Source organism: Hordeum vulgare, chromosome 3H (genome assembly GCF_904849725.1).
Source record: "Hordeum vulgare subsp. vulgare chromosome 3H, MorexV3_pseudomolecules_assembly, whole genome shotgun sequence".
Lineage (NCBI taxonomy): Eukaryota > Viridiplantae > Streptophyta > Magnoliopsida > Poales > Poaceae > Hordeum > Hordeum vulgare.
In genome coordinates, this window is record NC_058520.1 from 14,011,476 (window position 1) to 14,032,492 (window position 21,017).

Here is a 21,017-nt window from a genome sequence, read left to right on the forward strand (position 1 = left end):
CTAACTTGACAAAAATGAATCATGAATTTTGAAAACAAATCATCAGTTTTGAATTTTTTTTTTCATGATTTTGGTTTGTTTACAGATTTGAAAAATACATCAGCTTTGAAAAAAAGGGTTCATGAATTTGAGAAAAGTTCACTGGTTTTCCAAAAAGTCAAAAAAAAAATTAAAGTAGTTCGTGCATTTAAAAAGAAGTTCATCAATTTGATTTGTTTTTGCAAAATTAAGAAAATGTTCAGGAATTTGATAAATTCACGATTCGAAAAAATTATATGAAAATAAAGTAGTTCCGCTTTTTAAACAGAAAAAACTAGAGTAAATGGGCGGCATATATTGATGGGTTTTTGTGCGCTCTTTGGCAAATAGAGTAAATGGGTTTGCCCACAAGAAGTATGTGAGTTCGTTAGTTGGTGAAATAGCCTATAACCAGCGCTTAACGCGCTGAATAGGATGAGGGCATACACATTTGTTTTCTGAGTAACGAGCAAGATAAAGAGCTGTCCTGTGGAAAAAAAATGTTTCTTGTTTTGATTCTTTACTTGGTGTACTTATTTTTGTTTTGTAGACTAAAAAAATTACCTTTTTTCTGGATTCTGCTTAGTATTGTTTCCGTTTTCTTTTCTTTTACCGATTCCCCGCATCCATATTTTTTTTTGGTTTCTTTTTCTCTTCTGGTTAATTTTGTAGGTTATCATATATAACAACATGTTAATCATGTATTAGAAAAAAACATCGGGTATTTTAAAATCATGATCTTGTAATTCAAATATATATTCATTGTCATTCTGAATGTTAATTTTATTACACAAGATATAAATGACATGTTAATATTAGATACTTTTCTCTCTAATAATAAAGCACCTATTGCTTCTGTCGTACGACGTGGCAGTTTTACAGAAAAGCATCTAACATTGTACATATTCAACCCACACTACCAATTTAAGTGGATAAAACGATTATGTTTTACACAAACCCCCTTCTCCCAGTTCACGACCCCGCGTCTCCTCTTCTCCTCTTATGCATTCCGGTTGCTCACTGCCGTCTCCGGCGTGGCACCGACGACCGCCACCGTCATCGCCATCGAAGCAAGCTGCCGCATCAGCCGCCAGATCCCTCGACGCCGCTCCTAGATCCGCGAGTATTCCTCGCGCCTCGAGCCTCCCGCCGCCGCATCTCGCGCTGGCTGCCTGCCCGTTCCAGCGAAGTCCATTCAATAAATGGACTTCCTTATAGAATTGTGGGTAAGCGCCCCGATCCAACTCTGCACGCCAGGCGGCCGCCGGAGCCTGCCTCCAGGCCTCTTTCTCCTCCCCTCTTCTCCCATCCTCTCCCGAAGCTGGACCGCCGCCCCCGATCGTCCTGTCCCGAAGATGCGCCGCCGGAGAGAAGTAGGGAGGCAGGGGCGAGCGGGCTGGGGCAGAGCTGCTGCGGGGGCGAGCGTCGTCGGCGGCGACCAGCGAAGGCGAGCGGATGGGTGTGGATGGAAGGTGGCACCGTGAGGTAGACGACGTGGGCCGCGATGACATTGACGCCCTGCTCCACTCCATCGTTCCAATTCGTCTTCTCCTCTTCCTCCCCTGCCGCTCCAACTCGCGCCCTCCTGCTACCGGCCACCGCCTCCGCTGCTGCTGCTGCTGCTCCACGGCGGAGATAGTGAAGGCCATCAGGGTCCACGAGCTCGGCGGCCCCGAGGCAAGCACAAACCTTTTCTTCCCCAGGCAGGGGCATGGGCATGGGTGGGTTCTGTCCTCTAATGGATCTCGAGTGATGTTGCGCAGGCGCTGCAGTGGGAGGAGGTGGTGGTGGGCGAGCCGGGAGACGGCGAGATCCGGATCTCGAACACCGCCATCGGCGTCAACTTCATCGACGTCTGCTTCCGCAAGGGCGTCTACCCCGCTTCCCTCCCCTTCACCGCCGGTACCGCACTACCCCAAACCAAGCCTAAAACGAATTTCCGCTAGATTGATCGATTGATTGATGATATCTTTGCTGTTGCTGACGAAACTGAAGAAATCGGGCCAGTTGCCACTCAAACCAACACTGTTTCACTTAACATTTTACTTCTACACCATAGTTTGATTTGATCGACCGTCAGTTGGTGTAAATAAATATCCAGGGCCAGGATTCTTGAGATTATGAGAGCTCATTGAGCGTCACACCAAATGGTCCAACTAATTTTGTAGCTGCTCAGAATTAGCGCTCAGTTGTGTTATCCTGTGACATACAAGTATTGCTTATATCTGTTTAGTATTGCTGGCTTGCTGTTAAATATTGCTGCTCGCTTTTCTTATCCTGTTTCGATTAAAATTATGATGCCTTGCTGATGAGACTGAAGAAACAGTATCTGTCTAACCTGCCTAGGTTCAGAGATGTCTCATAAGTTTGGTGGTGGCTCTTTTAGATGCTCAGAAGCGTGATTCTCTTGAGATCATTTGCTCACTGAATATAAGACCAAATGGTCCAGTTTATTCTATAACTTCCCTGTAGTAATCACTTTCTCTTTTTTACATCAACATGATTTAGTCAATGGAGTCCCGCTGCTAAAGGATGTGAGAGGTAGTGTTGTCATTGGAAGTTTACTCTTTAAATCACAAGGAGTACATGAGTACATACTTCACTGAATTCTATAGCTCTATTTGTTGGCACGCCGATTGATCAATTTTAAGTTAAATCAAAGTTGTTATCTGGAAAATACTTACCTACTTGAAAGAAGGTCCTAATAGAAAAAAATGTCGGTATAGTTTTCAGGCATGCTAGCATTCAAATGTACTTCGGACACCAAATGGCACATCAACATTTTGATGCCTGAAGTGATAGCTGGAGAAGAAAGGTACCAAAATAAATTCATGGTCTCTTTGCTTAATTCTATGCTTCTCAAAATGCTTTATTATATGCCCATAATATCATAGTATGAATTGTTCTATGAGCAGTTTGCTTTGTCGACCATCGGGGATAATAATTCATTCGTACATATGATATATGTTCTGCATTTATGACTGAAATAATGGTATGTTTGGCTTTGGTAATTGGAAACCCCATGTGTGTACTTTTTCAGTGGACATAATTCGATCATGCTGAAGGCAATATATACATCATGGTTGCTTCATGTAGCTTAAAGGGTCTGCGCATTGTTAAATGTGAAATAGCTTCATCGGACAAATTGTCTCATTTCTTTACATTCAAGAGATAAACCAGGAACGAATCACAAGCAGACACTCCATTTTTTGCAAAATATTTTCTACCTTCCTTTGTCGTTGAGGTGTATTGTTTCCCTAGATTTATATTCTCCCGTTGCAACGCACGGGCACTTTTCCTAATAATATTACAAAAGATATAGACGGCATGTTAATATTTGGTAGAATATAATTGTTTGGTTAACGTTTGATGTTGATATTGGGCATAATGTTAATTTGCGGAGGTGTTTGATGGTAAACACCGAAGCGACATAGACAGTGGGATATACACGTTGAACTGGTGGGATTTATGGGATCTCCATAACTCACTTCTTTTATGTTATTTCTATATAGTATATTTTTTCTGTATCTAAATAATTATATTGTGAAAAATTAATTTAGTTTTTCCAACTATAATTATTTAGGTACAAAGAGAGTTATGCTAGATAGAAAAGGCCATCTTCATTACGGATAAAACAAGTTCACGAGAAGAAAAAGGAATACCTAAAAAATGGGTATTGGGGGGGGGGGAGGTAGCTACCTGAGGCCGGGTGAGCACCAAGTGGAACAAGATTTTCCACGTAGGGTATTTTTTTTACGGGAAAAACTTTTAATCTATTCATCTTCAATCATGGTAGTACAACGAAAACTAGAAATAATAAAAATTACATCCAGATTCGAAGACCACCTAGCGATGACTACAAGCACTAAAGCGAGCCGAAGTTGCGCCGCTGTCATCGCCCCTCCCTTGTTGGAGTCGGGCAAACGTTGTTGTAGTTGACAGTCGGGAAGTTGTCGTGCTAAGGCCCCATAGGACCAACACACTAGAACAACAACCATCGCAAATGAAGAGTGTAGATCGGAATTATCCAACCTAAAAACACACGAACAAAGACGAACAACGAACAGATCCGAACAAATCCACCAAAGATAGATTCGTCGGAGACACACCTCCACGCACCCATCAATGATGCTAGACGCATCACTGGAACGGGGGCTGGGCGACGAAACCTTTATTCCTTCTTCAGGGAGCCGCCACCATCTCATCTTCCTAAACAGAACACAAACCCTAACAAAACTTAAATATAGATCTAACAACGGAGCCCACCCACCGACAAGGGCCGAGATTCACTCCGTCTCCATGACCCTAAGGCCACCGGAGACGGGACGGACCAACGACAATGTCGGCGGGAGGCGGTGGAGCCCTAGCTTTTTTGAGGGCGACGGGTAGGGTTAGCCAAGGCGGCAGCCTCCCTTTCTGTTGGCATGCGTGTCTGTCTTAACACTTCTATATTTTTTTTCCCCACGTAGGGCATGACGTTGAAGGACACATCCTTCCAAATAGGCTCAAGTTCGGCTGACCGATGACGCCGGTATCTCAGCCTGCTCAACTCACAGGCATTTGTCAGCTCACGTGGCTGCAGATCGTAGAAGCACAACTTGCCGTTGGACCATAGCATCAGGGTGCCCGGAAGAACTTTAGAAGAGCGGTTTAGGGATGACAGTTTTGTCCGTGGTATTGGTATCTGCGGGTACCTTATCCGAAAATAAAGGACATGGACAAGACTTGAAAAGATTTTATACACATCGATAATGGGTATCCATATCTGCAAAATATATGAGTAAGGTATGGTTATGAAATTATGTCCATAGATAATCCAATAGATACCCAGAAAAGGTTAATAAATAAAAATAACTCCTATCACATGTGGGGTCAACATCTAACTCTTCTCGCACACCCTAATTCTTAATTCCTTAAACCGTCTATAGCTCATAGGCCAGTAATCACCAGCTTGCCACTCCTCTTACGTCCTATATGACTCTTCGAAAAGATGAAATCTTGACTCCTCGCTATTGAATTCCTGTCAAACTCTCGATCCATCGATCCCTCATTCCCACCACAGCCTTCCCATTGTGTCGGGCTTCCACCAACCGTCGCACGTACTCCCTTGATGCCTTCAAGAAGCCACCATCATGGAAAGTTGTGTCAATGCTATACTCGAAGAAGCCACCACCATAGAAGGTCGTGTCAATGCTATACTGCTCGTCTATCGTCACTTGAATTTCAAAGCCATTTCTCTTCTTTTAAAGAATTAAATGCTATGTATTATACCGATTAGATACCCACTGGATATAGGATACCCGATGAATATGTGCATGGATGCCAATTTATGCAATGAATATTGAAATGGATGGATATAGAAATTTTTCGTGGGTATGGATTTGGCCAGAAGAAGGCCGTACCCGCCCATACCCTACCCATTATCATCCCTAGAGCGATTGCGTGGCACAGGTTCATGTCATACAACGTGTAACACGGTTCCCACACGAAGCTTGCCCTGTCTTCCACGAGCGTCCATACCATCATCAACCGATGCATGTCACTAGTGTCATTGACGGGATAGCCTGTTAGACACAACTCCCCGTCCAACATACTCAAGTTGAATTGTTTAGCGTCTTTGTTGCCATTGTCGATTCCGAGGCCCGACAGATCTGAAGGAAGATGGGTGACGCTCAACGCCTCATCATCCAAGTCGAAGCGGAGGAGGCAACGTGGGTGCCGCTCCAGGTCAGTGACATTGAGGATCCAGTACACACCCCCATTGACAGATTGAGCGGTCACCCATGGATCGGCGTGGTACCAGCGATCCACCATGATTTCCCTCCATCGAGGAGGGGAGGAGCATGGTCGTCCACGGTGCATACCTTCACCCTGATGTAGAATTTATTGTCTCCCAAACGGACGAAAAACTGAACTACCTTGTACTTTCTCACTACCAAAATAATTGTAGTTGAGGGGAGTTAGACTAGTTCTCCCCAACTATAATTATTTAGAGACGTAGGGAGTACATGTCACTGTGAAGATCACGAATTACTTATTTAGGAACGGAGTGAGTACATGCAGTGGACATACACGGACAAAGAGAACACAAAAAAGTCCGTTTTGTGTCCGTTTTTGACGAAAATCAACCATAATTTTAAGACAGAAATGGATCCGCGCGGACACAAAACGGGTAAAAAATGGCAATGAACCGCATGTTGGTTCATCATTTTTATCGGCGCGAACCCAAATAGATAGCTGCGGACAAAATGGATCGTTTCATTGAAGTTGTCTGTTTTGATTAATCAATATAGCTCCTGACTTGCAAAAAAAAGTCTACGAAAGACGGGGCATCAGTTATTTATTTGGAGCAGCCATTAGCACGAGAGTCGAGAGAGCAACGTGTCCACTGTCATCTTTGACAATGCCAGCCTCTCGAGTACCACCTGTAAACCCCATTCAACGGAATACATGTCAAATGAATGGTCGTCTGGACGGAGAGGATTCCTCTGACCGACTCCTTGCCTTGTGAGTCATGATCCATTTCCTCCATGAATATAAACCCCCAGAACCAGAATTCATGTCCATCTTCAACAGAAAGACGACTTATTGCGAGCCATGATCCATTTCCTCCATGAATACAAACCCTCGAAGACCAGCAGCCGGTGACTGCAAAGATGGTGAGAACTCCTTCATGTGCTCCCGGCTCTACATGGCGGCGTTCGAGGGTCACACCCAGGAGGTCGCCGGCCTCCTGGCGGGAAGAAGCGGCGACCCGCCGGCAGCGCACTCGAAAGTTATCGTGGTTGATCACCATGGGCGACCGTGTACGACCCAGGAGGTCACCGGAGACGGGAGCACGCTCCTGCACGTCGCCGCCGGGCAGGGCCACGGGGGGCTCATCGCCGAGCTCTGCTACCACGACAGCTCCCTCCTCTCCTCGTTGAACAAGGCGCTGGACACGCCGCTGCACACCGCGGCGAGGGCCGGCCACGCGGACGCCGTGGAGGCCGTCGTCCGCCTCGCCCGGGCGAACGTCGAGGAGGACGCGCTCCGCGGGATCCTCCGCGGCAGGAACGACGCCGGCGACACGGCGCTGCACCTGGCCGCGAGGCACGGGCACCACGAGGCCGTGGAGAGGCTCATGAAGCTTGCGCCGGAGCTCGCCGCGGAGGTGGACGGCGCCGGCGTGTCGGCTCTGTACCTGGCGGTGATGAGCGGGTCGGTGGACGCGGTCAGAGCCATCGTCTTCGTCTCGCACGGCGACGCGTCGGCCGCCGGACCCAACTCGCAGAATGCTCTGCACGCCGCCGTCCTCCAAAGTTCAGGTTTGTTTTCTTCAATCGTTCTGGTCGCACCACAAAAAATCCATGCTTCATTCATGTTAACATCTGTGGTCAAAATGGAGGACGGGAACACGCTGATTGATCAATGGGCATTTAATAGTAGAATTAACCTATAGCTGTGAGAGGTTGACCATTTTCGGTGTGACGCATATGGAGTTGTGACATGTGTGCACATATATACAAGGTCAACTTAAATTTAAAATTCTACATGGTGCCTTGCAGATCAACGTTTGTTATTTTAAAAAGTAAGTAATTTGGCAAACCGTGCCGATGGAACTGCCCCATTTGTGCACAAGATAACGCAAACAATTTGTCCATCCTAGCTAAACGTGTCCAACTTTTCCCATCCTGCGAATTTTCTTTCGTGTTTTTTTTTTTGAAAAAGGAGGTTAAACCTTCGGCCTGTGCATCAATTGATGTCCATCTTTTCCCATCCTGTGAATTTTCTTTCATGCGGTCCTGAATTCAGTGTTATTGCAGTTCCTTGAAGTTTTGAATTGAATTTCTATATTCCTAAGATAGATCATCTGATATCCCCTACACTTTGCCAACAGTTGAACAAATTCTCAATCATAGACAAACGTAACAAACCACCCTTTCGATCATCTGCAGAAATGGTCGATTTGCTCTTGCAATGGAGGCCATCACTCACCAACAACCTTGACACAAACAAAAGCAGCCCGGTGCATTTCACCGCATCCGACGGCGACTGCTCGATCATCGAAGCGCTCTTAACACATTCACCACCGAGCACCGCATATCTGCAGGACAGTGACGGCGTCTCAGCTCTACATGCCGCGGCGCTGATGGGCCATGTAGCCGCCGTCCGCCTGCTGCTGGAACTATACCCTTCTTGCGCCGACATCCGCGATAACCGGGGCAGAAGCTTTGTGCATGTCGCAGCCATGAAGGGCCGCTCTTCCGTTGTGTCCTATGTTATCAAAAGCAAGATGCTGGAACATCTTTTGAACATGCAAGACAAGGAAGGGAACACGCCGCTGCATTTGGCCGTGGCGGCAGGGGAGCACAAGGTCATCTCCAAGCTGTTAGCGTGTAACAAGGTGCATACCCACATGATGAACAATGCTGGACGGACACCATCTGATCTCATAGAGGACTCAACTGGTTTCTACTCAATGGTAATTGCACTATTCATTTCCGCCTGATGCTATAATTCATGGTACTAAGAAAACAAGAGACAAATACACATGTAGTTCATATACATAATGTTTGATTATGAATATGCAGATAAAGCTAGTGGTGAAACTGTATATTGCTGGAGCGCGGTTCAGGCCAGAGAGGCAAGACCATATAGAGAAATGGAAGGGCCAGGATATCATAAAATGGCGAGAGACGACATCGAAAAATCTTGCGATTGTCTCCACACTCGTAGCGACGATCGCCTTCTCTGCAGCGTTCAACGTGCCTGGATCATACGGATCTGATGGAAAGGCAAATCTTGACGGGGATCGCTTCTACAATGCCTTCTTGGTGTTGGACACCATTGCCGTGACCACATCCGTGGTTGCAACAATACTGCTTATCTACGGGAGAGCTTCACGGACAAATCGCTCCTGGATAGGCTTCATTGTTTCAATGCATTTCCTTTGGGTGGCACTGAATAGCATGATGCTAGCCTTCTTCATGGCTATAGCCGCCGTGGTGAGCGACAAGAACCCCATGAAGATCGCACTGTCTCAGCTGATGTACGGTGGGTTGTACATCTTGATGACACTGCTTGCAAGCTTTGCAACCCCCGGATCGTTCCTAGGTGTTGTGCGGTTTTTGGTTGGCGGTTGTTCTGCACCTCTACGGCGTTCCAAAAGACGCATAAGTCGACAGTTCCCCTTTGTTGTATATTATGCCTTCAATGTGATTGTGTTCATCATTGTAAATACAATAGTACTTGTATTAATTAGTGTCGCTGGCCGTCTGCCTAGGTAGAATGGCTCAGATCATACTGTCCTACTAGTTTAAACATGAGTCTTCTTAATTGCCAACATTTGATGTTTCTGTAATTATGAATAAGCATATTTGTGTGTGACTTAACATTTCCTTTTGTACAAAAGAATTTTGAGAGATCATGGTTACAAACTTTATAGAGTGAACGTTTGAATATATATTTTTGTTTTACACAAGTATTTAAGGAGATTACTTTTGGGGGAGCTAGGAGCTTTGTGATGTGATACTTAACCATCCTTGAACCATACCCATACATGTATCTTTCAAAACCATACCCATTTAATGTCATTTTCAGCCCAACCAAAACTGAATCCATCACTTTTTCCATCCAAACCAATTTAAATCCAACACATAACCGTGGGTTTAAACCCAATACATAGCTATGGGTTTGCTTCAATGTACATACGATTGCACAAATTTGGGAACATCTATAATAATTTGGGAACAATGTTATCCTTGATATACAGTTATCACACAGCAAGAGGTAAAAAGGCAATGTCCATGGCTGAAAAGCTCACTGGCAAGTGTATTAAAACCAAATTGCTTATCCAAAGCACAAACAAACACTTCCAATTTGTATGTGGTGTTTCCCCATAATACATAATTACATAGTGCATCACAGCATAGACGCGGATCAAAGATACTCGTTGTCGGTCGTCGTTGGTTATTGCACATAACCAATGCCCAGAAACCGATTTGGATCCATAGTATATAACCGTTAATAACTAAATTGTTTAAACCCATAACCAACTATATCCATACTGGTTTCTCCACATACCCAAACCAAAACCAAACTAAAAAAAAAAGCTTAGCCCAATAAAACCTGAACCAATCAAACCCAAAGTAAGAACCGAACCGTGTCACCCGGTTTTTTAATAACCATTCTCACGTCTAGATGTGTCATGTCATTCACTCTACTTTACTTCTCTTAAACGAAAATCTCCCTTGCTTGACCCAAGCGGGGGACCAGTCCATCCATGTTGGTCGCATTCTTATAACCCCGCACAATTAAAAAGATGAGTGTAATCCTGTGCATGTCTTATATGTGACCTTACATATATCGTTATGATCCTACAACCATTGTTGTTACTTTATAATTCCCAAATGCATATTATTTGCTTGCACACAATAACACAATTAAGATTTTCACTGCATGATGCCTCAATTGCACAAGCCTAACGAATATCGTGGTTACGCTCGGGAGAAAAGGGAGGGGGGAGTTGTCACACACACACACAAATAGTGGGCATAGTTGGTAGTACACAAGGAGGAGCAATGTGGCATGTCGGTTGGGTGACCATGCCAACTATGAGGTGTTCCGTCATCCGCCACGCATTGTTCATCACTTGACGTCACCGCAATGAGAGGCTCGTATTCATTGCCAGGTCGGATGCCTACAGGGAGACAAACATGTGAAGGGGTTGAAAATGAGTGTTTGTAAAAAACGAAGGATCATGATCGCATAAACACATGCCTTTAGACTAATTGCACTTCATTATGTGTCGTGAGTTACGCACATACAGTGACGGAGCTTCATGGTGGTCAACCTGGGTCACCGCCCCGCAAGCCCATGAGGAATTCTCTTAGTATTTCAGTCTGAACCTCATAATTCCAGCCCTCCTTAGCCCATTGCCCCACCAGAGATTTGGTCCAAGCTCCGCTACTCGACACATATATAGAGTGCATTCTTTGCCCATGGATATATCGTGGGTGGGTGCGCTCACATGTATACACTATTAAAATTGTGCAATTACACTAGTCAGCCATTTTTCGCATATCACCAATTGTTTGCTTTGTTTTTAGAAACATATGTTTGCTTCTGTTTTTTCCTTCCATGGGATGCACTATGAGTCTATCTGGCCGCTAATAAAGCCCACATGAATAACATGATAGCATTAGGGCCTACCAACTTGCACTAAAACAAGCCCAGCAGCCGGTATATCAGCCGCTCAATGACACAAATGGAAAATCCTATTCGTTTTGCGTCAAAGTGTCAGGCGCCGCCCCCCCCCCCCCCCCCCCCCCCGACTCGATTTGACCAACTCAGTTTCGCTTAGCCAGGAGGTTTCCTGAACCAATTTATATGTTTTTTAAACTAAGTTCATGTTTGACAATTGTTCTTAAAATTCAAAACATGTTCTCCCTTTTAAGATGTTTTAAGTTTCAAATAATTGTCATTTTTCAAAAACTATTCATAGCTTCAATAAATGTTTGGGATTTTCAAAAACCATCCGGATTTTCAAAAAATGTTCTTGTTTTAAAAAAATGTTATAGTTTTCGTTTTTATTTTTTTCCTTTTCCTATTCCTTTTGTTTCACAATTTCAAATTTTTGTTCTGGATTCCAAAAAAATGTTCTTGTGTTCACAATTTTTATTTTAATGTTCGTGCTTTAGAAAATAATCAGGAATTGCAAAAAAATGTTCTTGCTTCAAAAATGTATTCACATCTCCAAAATGTCCGTGTTTCAAAAATTGTTCTCGAAATAAAAAAACTGCACAATTTAAAAAAAAACGTTTTTTGAAAACAGATCAAGGATTATAAAAAATGTTCTTGTTTTCAACAAAAAAAATCATGATTTCATAAAAATAATGTGAGTTTAAAAAATTGTTTTCTTTGTTAAAATATGTTCATGATATTCATAAAATGTTTGTGTTTGAAAAAAATAGTCTCATTCTAAAAAAATCATGATTTTCATAAAAAATGTTTGTGTTTCATAAAGTGTCCAGGAATTTTGAAAAAAATCTCTTTATCAAATTTATTCACAATTTAAAATCATGAAAACCTTTTATGAAACTTAGTAACAAATTTAAAAACACGAACATTTTTTGAAAATCCCAAACATTTTTTGAAGTTATGAATACTTTCTGAAAGGTGAACATTGTTTTTTAAAATATGCAAAGATCTTTTGAATTTGTGAATAAAAAAATAGGAACATTTTTTGAGCTTCTGAACATCTTTTGAAATTTTGAAAAAAAACTTTGCAGAACAAGAAAGAGAAGGGAAAGGAATTAAATATAAATACAAAATGAATTAAATAACAGGAAAAAGAATCAGAGAAAAGACTACATTACACACACGCGCAGAGTCGGGGAACGCCCTGTGCAAAGCACCGACTGGCTGCCGCAGTAAGCAGCGTATAGGATCTCCGGACACAAATCGTGAGGAATCGAACAAGGGAGCTGTTTGGTGCCCTCGACGCCGCTTAGACTAGCTGGTGCTCGCAAGCCACTTGCAGCAGCCAGCCCAGTAAACTGCTACTCCCTCCGTTCCTAAATACAAGTCTTTGTAGAGATTCTACTAGTAAACTACATACGGATGTATGTAGACATACTTTAAAATATAGATTCACTCATTTTGCTTCGTAGACTCCTAGTGAAATCTCATAAAAGACTTATATTTAGAAACGGAGTGAGTACAAAATACAAAAAGTGCAAAAAAAAAAAAAGGAAACAGGTTATCACGTTAATTTGGGAGAAGCGGGATTCAAACCACAGACGTGAACATGGATTCATAGCCAATAACTACCAGGTCATGCTACTCCTTCCATCACAGTTTGTAGGGCGCCTCTTCAAAAACAGATTTTTTCACAATCCCATGAAAATAGAGCGCACCTCCTTAACTACTCCTATTAATTGGGGCGCATTAGTACTCTTCTGTTTCTTCTTCAAGCGTCTGGTTAGTGAGAACATGATTTGTTTTGTCCTTCCGCATGCAAGTGTGAACATGAGTGCATGTGAGGCATGCAAGTATGAACACAAGTGCTAGTGGGAATTGTTTTGTCCTCCCGCATGCAAGTGTGAACATGAGTGCATGTGAGGCATGCAAGTGTGAACACAAGTGCTAGTGGGAATTGTTTTGTCCTCCCGCATGCAAGTGTGAACATGAGTGCATGTGAGGCATACAAGTGTGAACATGAGTGCATGTGAGGCATTCTCTCTCTCTCCTTCGGCTGCCATGTGAGGTATAAAACCTCTGCCATGCGTGGTGGAGATTGCTCCCTTTCAGTTTCTCCCCCTCTCTCTCCTTCGGCTCCCTTGTGGTGGAGATTGCCATCGAGGAGGTGCAAGGCGTGGTGGAGGTTGCTGCCATGGAGGAGGTGCAAGGCGTGGTGGAAGTTGCTGCCATGGAGGAGGTGCAAGGCGTGGTGGAAGTTCATGCCGTGAAGGAGATGGTGCAAGAGCAAGAGATGGTATGCAAAACCTACTCCAACCCGACCTCAACTTGTGAGGTGTGCACCCACTCTGTGTAAGCCCAAACCTCTTCTTTTTAGCTTGCACCCACTCTGTGTAAGCCCAAACCCCAATCTTGCCATCAAAAACACAATTGCCTTGAGCATCATACCTCGGTCTAGCCATTGCGCACAAGAACATAATTTTTTGAATGTGGTTTTTATGTTTACATTCCCGGTGTGGTGCATTCTCTCTATGGCTCAAATACATGTTCTGGGTCTTTCGCGTGTGATAAAACCATTTCGCATCTATATGAACCACATCCATATCAGCCCTAAATGTGGGATTGTTACCGCCTAGGGACGTTAGGCTACATGGCTCAAGATGCTTTAGAGCATACTCCACACGAGCCCTTTCATTTGCAGCAGTCAAGGCAGGCTTCAATTCACTCGTTATTCGTTTAATTTCCTTCATCTTCAACCTACAAGAAAAATATAACAACCAATATATCAATGACATACACATTTGACATGTAGAAAATTGACATATATCAATGTATAACACTCACCTCCGCCAAACAGTGGAAGTAGACACGTTCATATGTCCAGCAACTTGTTCTAATGTTGTTCTCTCTCCACGTGGGATGGCCTCCAATGCATTTAAGTCAAAATTAATCTTCTTCCTTCCTGATTTGAGCTTCCGATTGTTTTTTACCCCAGTAATGCCGCCACCTTTTTTAGCCTGCTGCCATACCCTTTGCACTATCCTCCTAGGACATTTACAAGCTAGTGCAACAGCTTTAGAAACTCCATGCTTCAACCTATTACCCGTACCATTACGGGCAATGATCTCAGTATATATGTGACGCCTGTCATCGATACGGTACTGTCTTCTTGTCTCCTTGTTCGACAAAACATCTAGATGCATTGGAAAAATAATTAGACAAACAAAAAATATGGAATGTTAGGGAAAGACAAAAATGTGCTAAATGAGCTTACTCAAATCGATAGGTTGTCTTTGGGTTCGAACAGCCTCTTGACTAGGAGGGTATTCGTCGGCATGGGAAAATTTTGGGTTGTATCCAAACCCTCGGTAGCCAATGGTACCCTCATTTCCACCAATTCCTTGTTGTAACAGAAAATGAAGCATATTAACCATGTGATTTTTGTTGATAATGTGCATGAAAATGATCTGTCTATACAACAAAAACAGAAAAATCGCATGATCTGTCTATACATGAGTACAGCAAAATCGCAGCTCTGTCTATACATGAGTACGGCAAAATCATGCAAAAACAGAAAAATCGCAGCAAAATCGCATGATCTGTCTATGCAGCTCTGTCTATACATGGTGCACAAATCTGTCTATGCATGCATGAACTGTCTATACATGATCAACGTCAAAAAAATTGCATGATCTACGTCAAACAGATCTGTCTATACATGCATGATCTGTCTATACAGAAAAATTAGGGTTTACCTTCTGTGCTTCCATCATGGGAGGATCCTTCTCTCCGATTGCCACCGGCGCCGGTACTGAACGTGAAGCCCGGGGACCCGCTGCCGCCGCCGCCAAACGAGATCACGTCGCCACCGCCACTGCCAAACGAGATCCCGCCGCTGCCATTGATGAGGTTAAACCCCACGAACGTAGAACTACCGATCCCTCCGCTGCCTGTACCGGCCTCGCCGACGGAGGCACTCCAGTTCGAGGAACCGGCCTCGTTAGGTGCCGGAGCGTGAGATGGGCGTGCGAGGCCGATGCGCCGTCGAGGCAAAGTAGTCGGAGGAGGAAGACGCTCGAAACCAGCCGTGTCGATGGAGAAGGAAGGAGCACCCGATCATCCGGTGAGACGGAAAATTTTCGTTTTGGATTTGGCAGCGCAGATCGGAGGGAGATTTAGATGGAAACCAAGCGGGGGAGAAAGGAAAGAGCGCGGGGAGAAAGGAAAGTGCGCGGGGAGAAAGGAGGTCGCTGGAGGAAGAAGAAACTCGCTAAAATTTCGCTCCACCAATGCATGCTACCGGTTCCTTCTTTTACTCGAGGGGGAGGTTACAAAGCGTTTTTTTAGCGATTCATTAGGCGCCCCTCCTTCAATTACGCAGCTCCATCGCCTCCTTATTTCCTGCCTATCACAAATCACCTTGAGTCCAGAGCTTTGCGAGAGACGCCCTACAAACTGTGATGGAGGGAGTAATTTAGTGTCCACTATAAGGAAACATTACTATTTGGCAAAAAATTAAGAGGTAATAACACTAATGGTGCCCAAACTTGCCATCGATGTTCACTTTGGTGCCTGAACTTGAAAAATACACCGAATTGGTTCCAAAACTTGGCAATATGGTTCAAATACGGATCAAATCACGTCTAGATACTTATGTATTGCTGACTAGACATGTAAGCATGGCGCGGGGCTCACTTGCAGTGCCGGATAGACTGACACAAAGAGTGTGTCTCACTGACCATCGGGTCCCACCTGTTAGTACACAACCATAATAAACAAAAATATGGTTAGGCTGAGATTCGAACCAGGGGACTGTGCTCCACAAAAGACATGTGTAACCACTTCCACGAGGTAAAATTATTGTCTATTCATCATCACTAGCACAATTTATCTACCTGACAAGACCGTTGAGTTAAATGGAGTAAAGCTAGTGCAACCCATTTTCCAACTATTAGTTGTTTTTTCATTTTGGAAATTACAAGATATTCAGGTAGTATATAAAGTATTCATGCTTTTAGGAAATGTATTTCTAGTTGTAAAAAGTGTCCATGTATTTTAATAAAGTAAATGTGTTTTTCAAAAGATATATTTTTGAATGAAATTATTTTTTAAAATATCCGTAGAAAAATATATGACAGCCTAGTGTGCCCCAAGGATTTTATACATTCTCATATTTAAATTAACACATTTTAAACTATGCATACATTTTTATAGTTAAAAAACATTTTAAGACAATAAGATTCTAGATTTATGTTGATTACTATTACAATATATTACGTATGTTCTAAAATTTCTAAAAACGAAAAAAGGCACATGTGGAAAGGTCACATAAAAAGGAAAAAAAACTAAAATTCTAAAAAGGGTGCACATGAATATATCTTCTAAAAAAAACTAAAATTCTAAAAAGGGTACGCAAATGCCTAACTATACCACCAATTGAGAAACGTGATGCATCAGGTTGAGGGGCAAGAGCAGCCAGGCCTAATTTTTGTAGGATAACCATCCAAACATGCCTTGTAAAGACACAAGAAATAGGGATAACGTTAGATTGTCTCCTCTCCTTGATCGCACGAGGGACAAGCAGTAGGATGCGGGAGCCCAAGCCCCTATATACGCCAAGTGATCGGATGTCTACCATCTATTCTTGATTGCCGGACAGATAAAGAATTTGCAGTGGAGTGAGCCCATGATTTTCAAACCCGTCTCCATGGCGCAAACTTGACGGAGAAAAGAAAATAAGCACTGTAAGCCGACTTACTAGTGTAAGACCCTGATTGAGTTAGGTAACATCTATGTTGATCAGGCACATCTTGCTGAAGAGCCAAGTTATGTACCAAGTCCCGTTCCTTGGTGTGCATGGACTAAGCTTGGTCAGTTTTTACTGTTCTATGACACGTGGTTTGCATTCAAATTGCCACTAAGAGGGAAAGGGCCACATCCAGTTAAGATAGTGGGTCCACACACCTTATACTAGTGCCAGAACCCAGAACAAAATATCTTCTCCTCCTTAAGCCTACCAGCTGACCAATACCCCATCCGTGTGACGAACTGATGACTAGTCCCATTTTTACAGACTATAAGCACTGATGGTGAAGTATTGTCGCAACAATGGGACCATTATTTCAGCGCAATAGGACTCTTAGTTTAGCACAATACGTTTTTTTGGACAACTCTGTCATCATATATAATGTTACTCATGCTAGCCTTAAGACGTGCATCTCTATACAAACTTGCATATCCTTAACCACATTCAGAATAATTTGATAGATGGTTCGTATTTACCTGCAGGGTGAGATGAATCAGCCTGCCCTGGTCCCACGGGATTAGATCCTGATCAAGTATCTGCAATGAACCGAAAAAGGGTGAATCAGAAGTAACATGGTGAAAGGCTCTATTATATCTAAGTTAACAGATACATACTAGGGCTTCTAGATCGTAGTAGTTTGGAATATCATTTTCCATGTCCAAACATTCTTCTGGTGGAGCTGGTGCTGATGCCGGTGCATGTGATGACATACAGTTCTGTAGAGCAGAGGCATCTTGCAATTCTGATTGATTATCATGTGAGTTGTAATTCATGTGATCAGGCACTTGAACAGAATTGTACAAAATCAAACTTTGGGCGTTATCAAAAAAATTGTGCTGTCCTAAACTGCACGATGGTCCTTCACCAAATCCAGATGGATGAATAGCAGGTAAAGCTAGCATGCATGCGCTCTCATCATTCGTGTCAATACTACCATGCATAAGTGCACTGGAAGTTGAAGGACCTTCAGAGGGCATAGCTCCTAGGATGCAACCTTTATTAAGTGCCACTGAACCATCTTTTTGTTCTGAAGTGGATGGACTAAGCTTCATTATTTGGACCAAATCACTCCCATTGGAACGCTCAACCTTTAATGGAGAGCTAGTTGAAGCGGGGAATGGAGACTCGGAGTTCCGCGCAAAAGAAGCAGTAGGGCGCAGGGGAGAAAACTCGCCATGTGTACCAGCATCGTCATTGCAAGGGATTTCAGGATCTTCCGTATTTAACATGCATTCCACATACTGGCCCGGATAACATACTTCAGGTGAAGTAGGGACCAGGATCTTTTCAGAAACACCCTCAACGTTATGCTGTACATGGCCAGAATTTACCTGATCATAGCAAATGTTGGCCTCATCGGGGTGCAACATATTCTGCATGACGGAGTCCGCACCCAGTACACCTTTCGGATCAGGATCATCCAAGTCTTCCTGATTTGTATCATGCCGAGAATTCAGAAAATTTTCACCATTCAGGAGATCAAACTCATCACTGTTACTGAAAAAGGGAAAATCCATGTAATCACCTTCTGGCATTGCTGCATCATCTAAACCAGGCATGCAAATCCCACCATCTGCTTGCAATGCTAGAGGGTCTCTGTTGGCTGTCTTTACTTTGTTACCATCAGCAAGAGTGAGTGTGTCTGTTTCATCAACCCCGTTCCAGATTGCTTCTCCATTGTTATTAGCAGGGAAATGGACGTGTTCAGCTCCAACTTGATCAGTAATCAACATTTCTTTTGATTCTGCTACTTCATTGCCACATTGTTTGTTAGATGCCAATTGATTAAACTGCATAGAGTCCTGAAACTCTGTGATACCTCTAAGAGAGACATTGTTCACTTCACTTGGCTCAGGAACTTTTTGTGTGTAGGTGTCATACATTTGAACATCTGAATAGACATATGGTGCATTATGGGTGGCATCCTCATCTTTTATCATGCTCACAGGATGCTGCGCATGGAAAGAATGACCATTTATTTCAGGATGTGTCTGTTGTGCACCACTGTAGCTTCCACCTGCTTGCCCATAACAGCTCACTGTACTCATCCCTGGTTCAATATTTTGAACTACATGCTGATCATGTGAAGGTTTAGGTACGCCTCCGCAGACACACTTCCTGCCAATCGCCATGCAAGAACAAGGGGCAATGAGAAAACCAAGGTCGTTGGTGTTACAGGGTTCATTGCATGCTCTCTTTCTCATCGCATAGTATAAATTCTTGACACTCTCTATTTTCCGTTTCTGGAATGAGAAATCTTTTGCCGTCGAGTTGACAAGTTTATGTAGCTTGGCAGGGTTGGAAGTGGAAAGTTCGGTCTCATACTCAACCATTCGAGCAGAAGCTTGTGTTGAGATCTCTGGGTCATATAGCAATGAAGTCCAACGATCTTGTATTTCTTGAAGGGTGAATTTACAGGAAAAACATACAGCTCCTTTCACCAAAGACTCCAAAGAGGCACCAGTCTACAAGCATCAAAATTATTATTTTAACAACTACTAATAAACAGGGAGTGGTCATAAATTCAGCTTTCAGAATTTCATAAGCAATTGCCAGAGCAGCTTTTCTCAATTTTGTTCACTGGTACCAAAAATAACACTCATTAGGCCTATCTCTTCACAACATCTTTTTTGATGCAAACATATTTGATTGTTACACGACCAATAAGCTGACATGTGCGAATACAACATAACGTTTCTCGAATAAATTTAATTATATAGCAATGCATAATTTTACAGAAGCTTAACAACTTGTAACAGTACATGTCAGCGCGTGGTACAGAGAAAGGATATCCCACAAAGTTTGGTCGTCGCACTGGATACGCTCTCTCTATTCAAGATAGTTGTGTAGAACAAAGCTATCCTTATAAAAATACTTCCTCCGTTCCTAAATATAAGTCTTTCTAGAGATTCCACTACGAACTACATACAGAGCAAAATGAATGAATCTACCCTCTCAAGTATGTCTATATACATCCATATGTACTCCCTCCGTTTCTAAATATAAGTCTTTTTAGATATTCCACTAATAGACTACATACGGATGTATATAGACATACTTTAGAGTGTAGATTCATTCATTTTGCTTCGTATGTAGACTCCTAGTAAAATCTCTTAAAAGACTTATATTTACGAACGGAGGGAGTAGTTCATAGTGGAGACTCTAAAAAGACTTATACTCCACTATTTAGGAACGGAGGGAGTATATTACATCGGATGTATGTACACAATGTTTGAGTCAGACTCTGTATGTGACAGATTGGTGAAGAGAAATTTATACATGAGCCGATCAAATTTTCTGGAGTTCTTACACTACATATCCTAATAATTTGATAATTAGCCTAACTAGTTTGGTACAACTTGTGCAAGACAATTGTAACCGTGATAAAACTAGTTTAGTACTACATCTTGAAACCTCATTGCAACTTGTCCTGACAATATGACACTTGGTATGTACTCCCTCCGTTCCAAAATATAATTTTCTACTAAAGTTAGTATAAAGTAGAGTCACTTATTTTGGAGTAATTATTAACACTGCCATACAGAAGCATCTCTTAGTTCTGTCATATAAGTATGCAGATCATGGAATTTCCCGCAGAATAGCGGTATCGCAGACTCATTGGTTCTCAATAAACTAAAGCATCCCTTACAAAAGAAAGAAAGAAAGAAAAAAGAAGCAGCCGCGATCCGGGGCTACGGGGGTGTCAGTTACAAACCTCGATGGCGTTCTTGAGGAGGATGTCGTCTTCGACGAGCCAGTCCCCCGACGACGTTGACACAACGAGGGCCCCCATGCCGGCGACGCCGACCACCGGAGGAGGGGGTCTGGTGGTCGACGACGGCGGCAGACAAGGGCGAGCCCGGCGGAGAAAGACGATTCAAGGCGGGTCGTGGTGGTGGGGAGGGCTTCTGCCGGCAGACGAGTTGCGGCACGCCGTCTCCTATGGCCGTGGCGGCTAGTTTTTTTTTTGGGTGGCCGTGGTGGTTAGGGTTTGGGCTGTGGAGGGGAAGAG

At 43.3% G+C, this 21,017-nt stretch overlaps 1 protein-coding gene and 1 pseudogene across 3 annotated transcripts; one reads left to right on the plus strand and one right to left on the minus strand.

Annotated features, from left to right (window-relative positions):
• Positions 1-971: 971 nt before the first annotated feature.
• On the plus strand, positions 972-9,394 carry LOC123442560 (ankyrin repeat-containing protein At5g02620-like). Of its 3 annotated transcripts, none has more exons than XM_045118641.1 (4): positions 972-1,695; positions 1,782-1,920; positions 7,956-8,482; positions 8,592-9,394. In XM_045118641.1, exons 1-4 carry the CDS (start codon positions 1,474-1,476, stop codon positions 9,285-9,287), a joined length of 1,584 nt encoding a protein of 527 aa, XP_044974576.1. In that variant the 5' UTR covers positions 972-1,473; the 3' UTR covers positions 9,288-9,394. The 3 variants fall into 3 exon arrangements, with proteins under 3 accessions (XP_044974576.1, XP_044974575.1, XP_044974574.1); XM_045118640.1 differs by lacking the exons at positions 972-1,695; positions 1,782-1,920 and adding exons at positions 6,124-6,525; positions 6,595-7,325; XM_045118639.1 differs by lacking the exons at positions 972-1,695; positions 1,782-1,920 and adding an exon at positions 6,124-7,325.
• Positions 9,395-16,680: 7,286 nt separating this feature from the next.
• On the minus strand, positions 16,681-20,798 carry LOC123441355 (annotated as a pseudogene).
• Between the last annotated feature and the right edge of the window lie 219 nt (positions 20,799-21,017).

Coding starts and splice junctions, on each gene's coding strand:
- LOC123442560 (XM_045118639.1), top strand. CDS start 6,632: ATGAATACAAACCCTCGAAGACCAGCAGCCGGTGACTGCAAAGATGGT. Junction 7,326..7,955: donor CGCCGTCCTCCAAAGTTCAG/GTTTGTTTTCTT, acceptor GATCATCTGCAG/AAATGGTCGATTTGCTCTTG. Junction 8,483..8,591: donor CAACTGGTTTCTACTCAATG/GTAATTGCACTA, acceptor ATGAATATGCAG/ATAAAGCTAGTGGTGAAACT.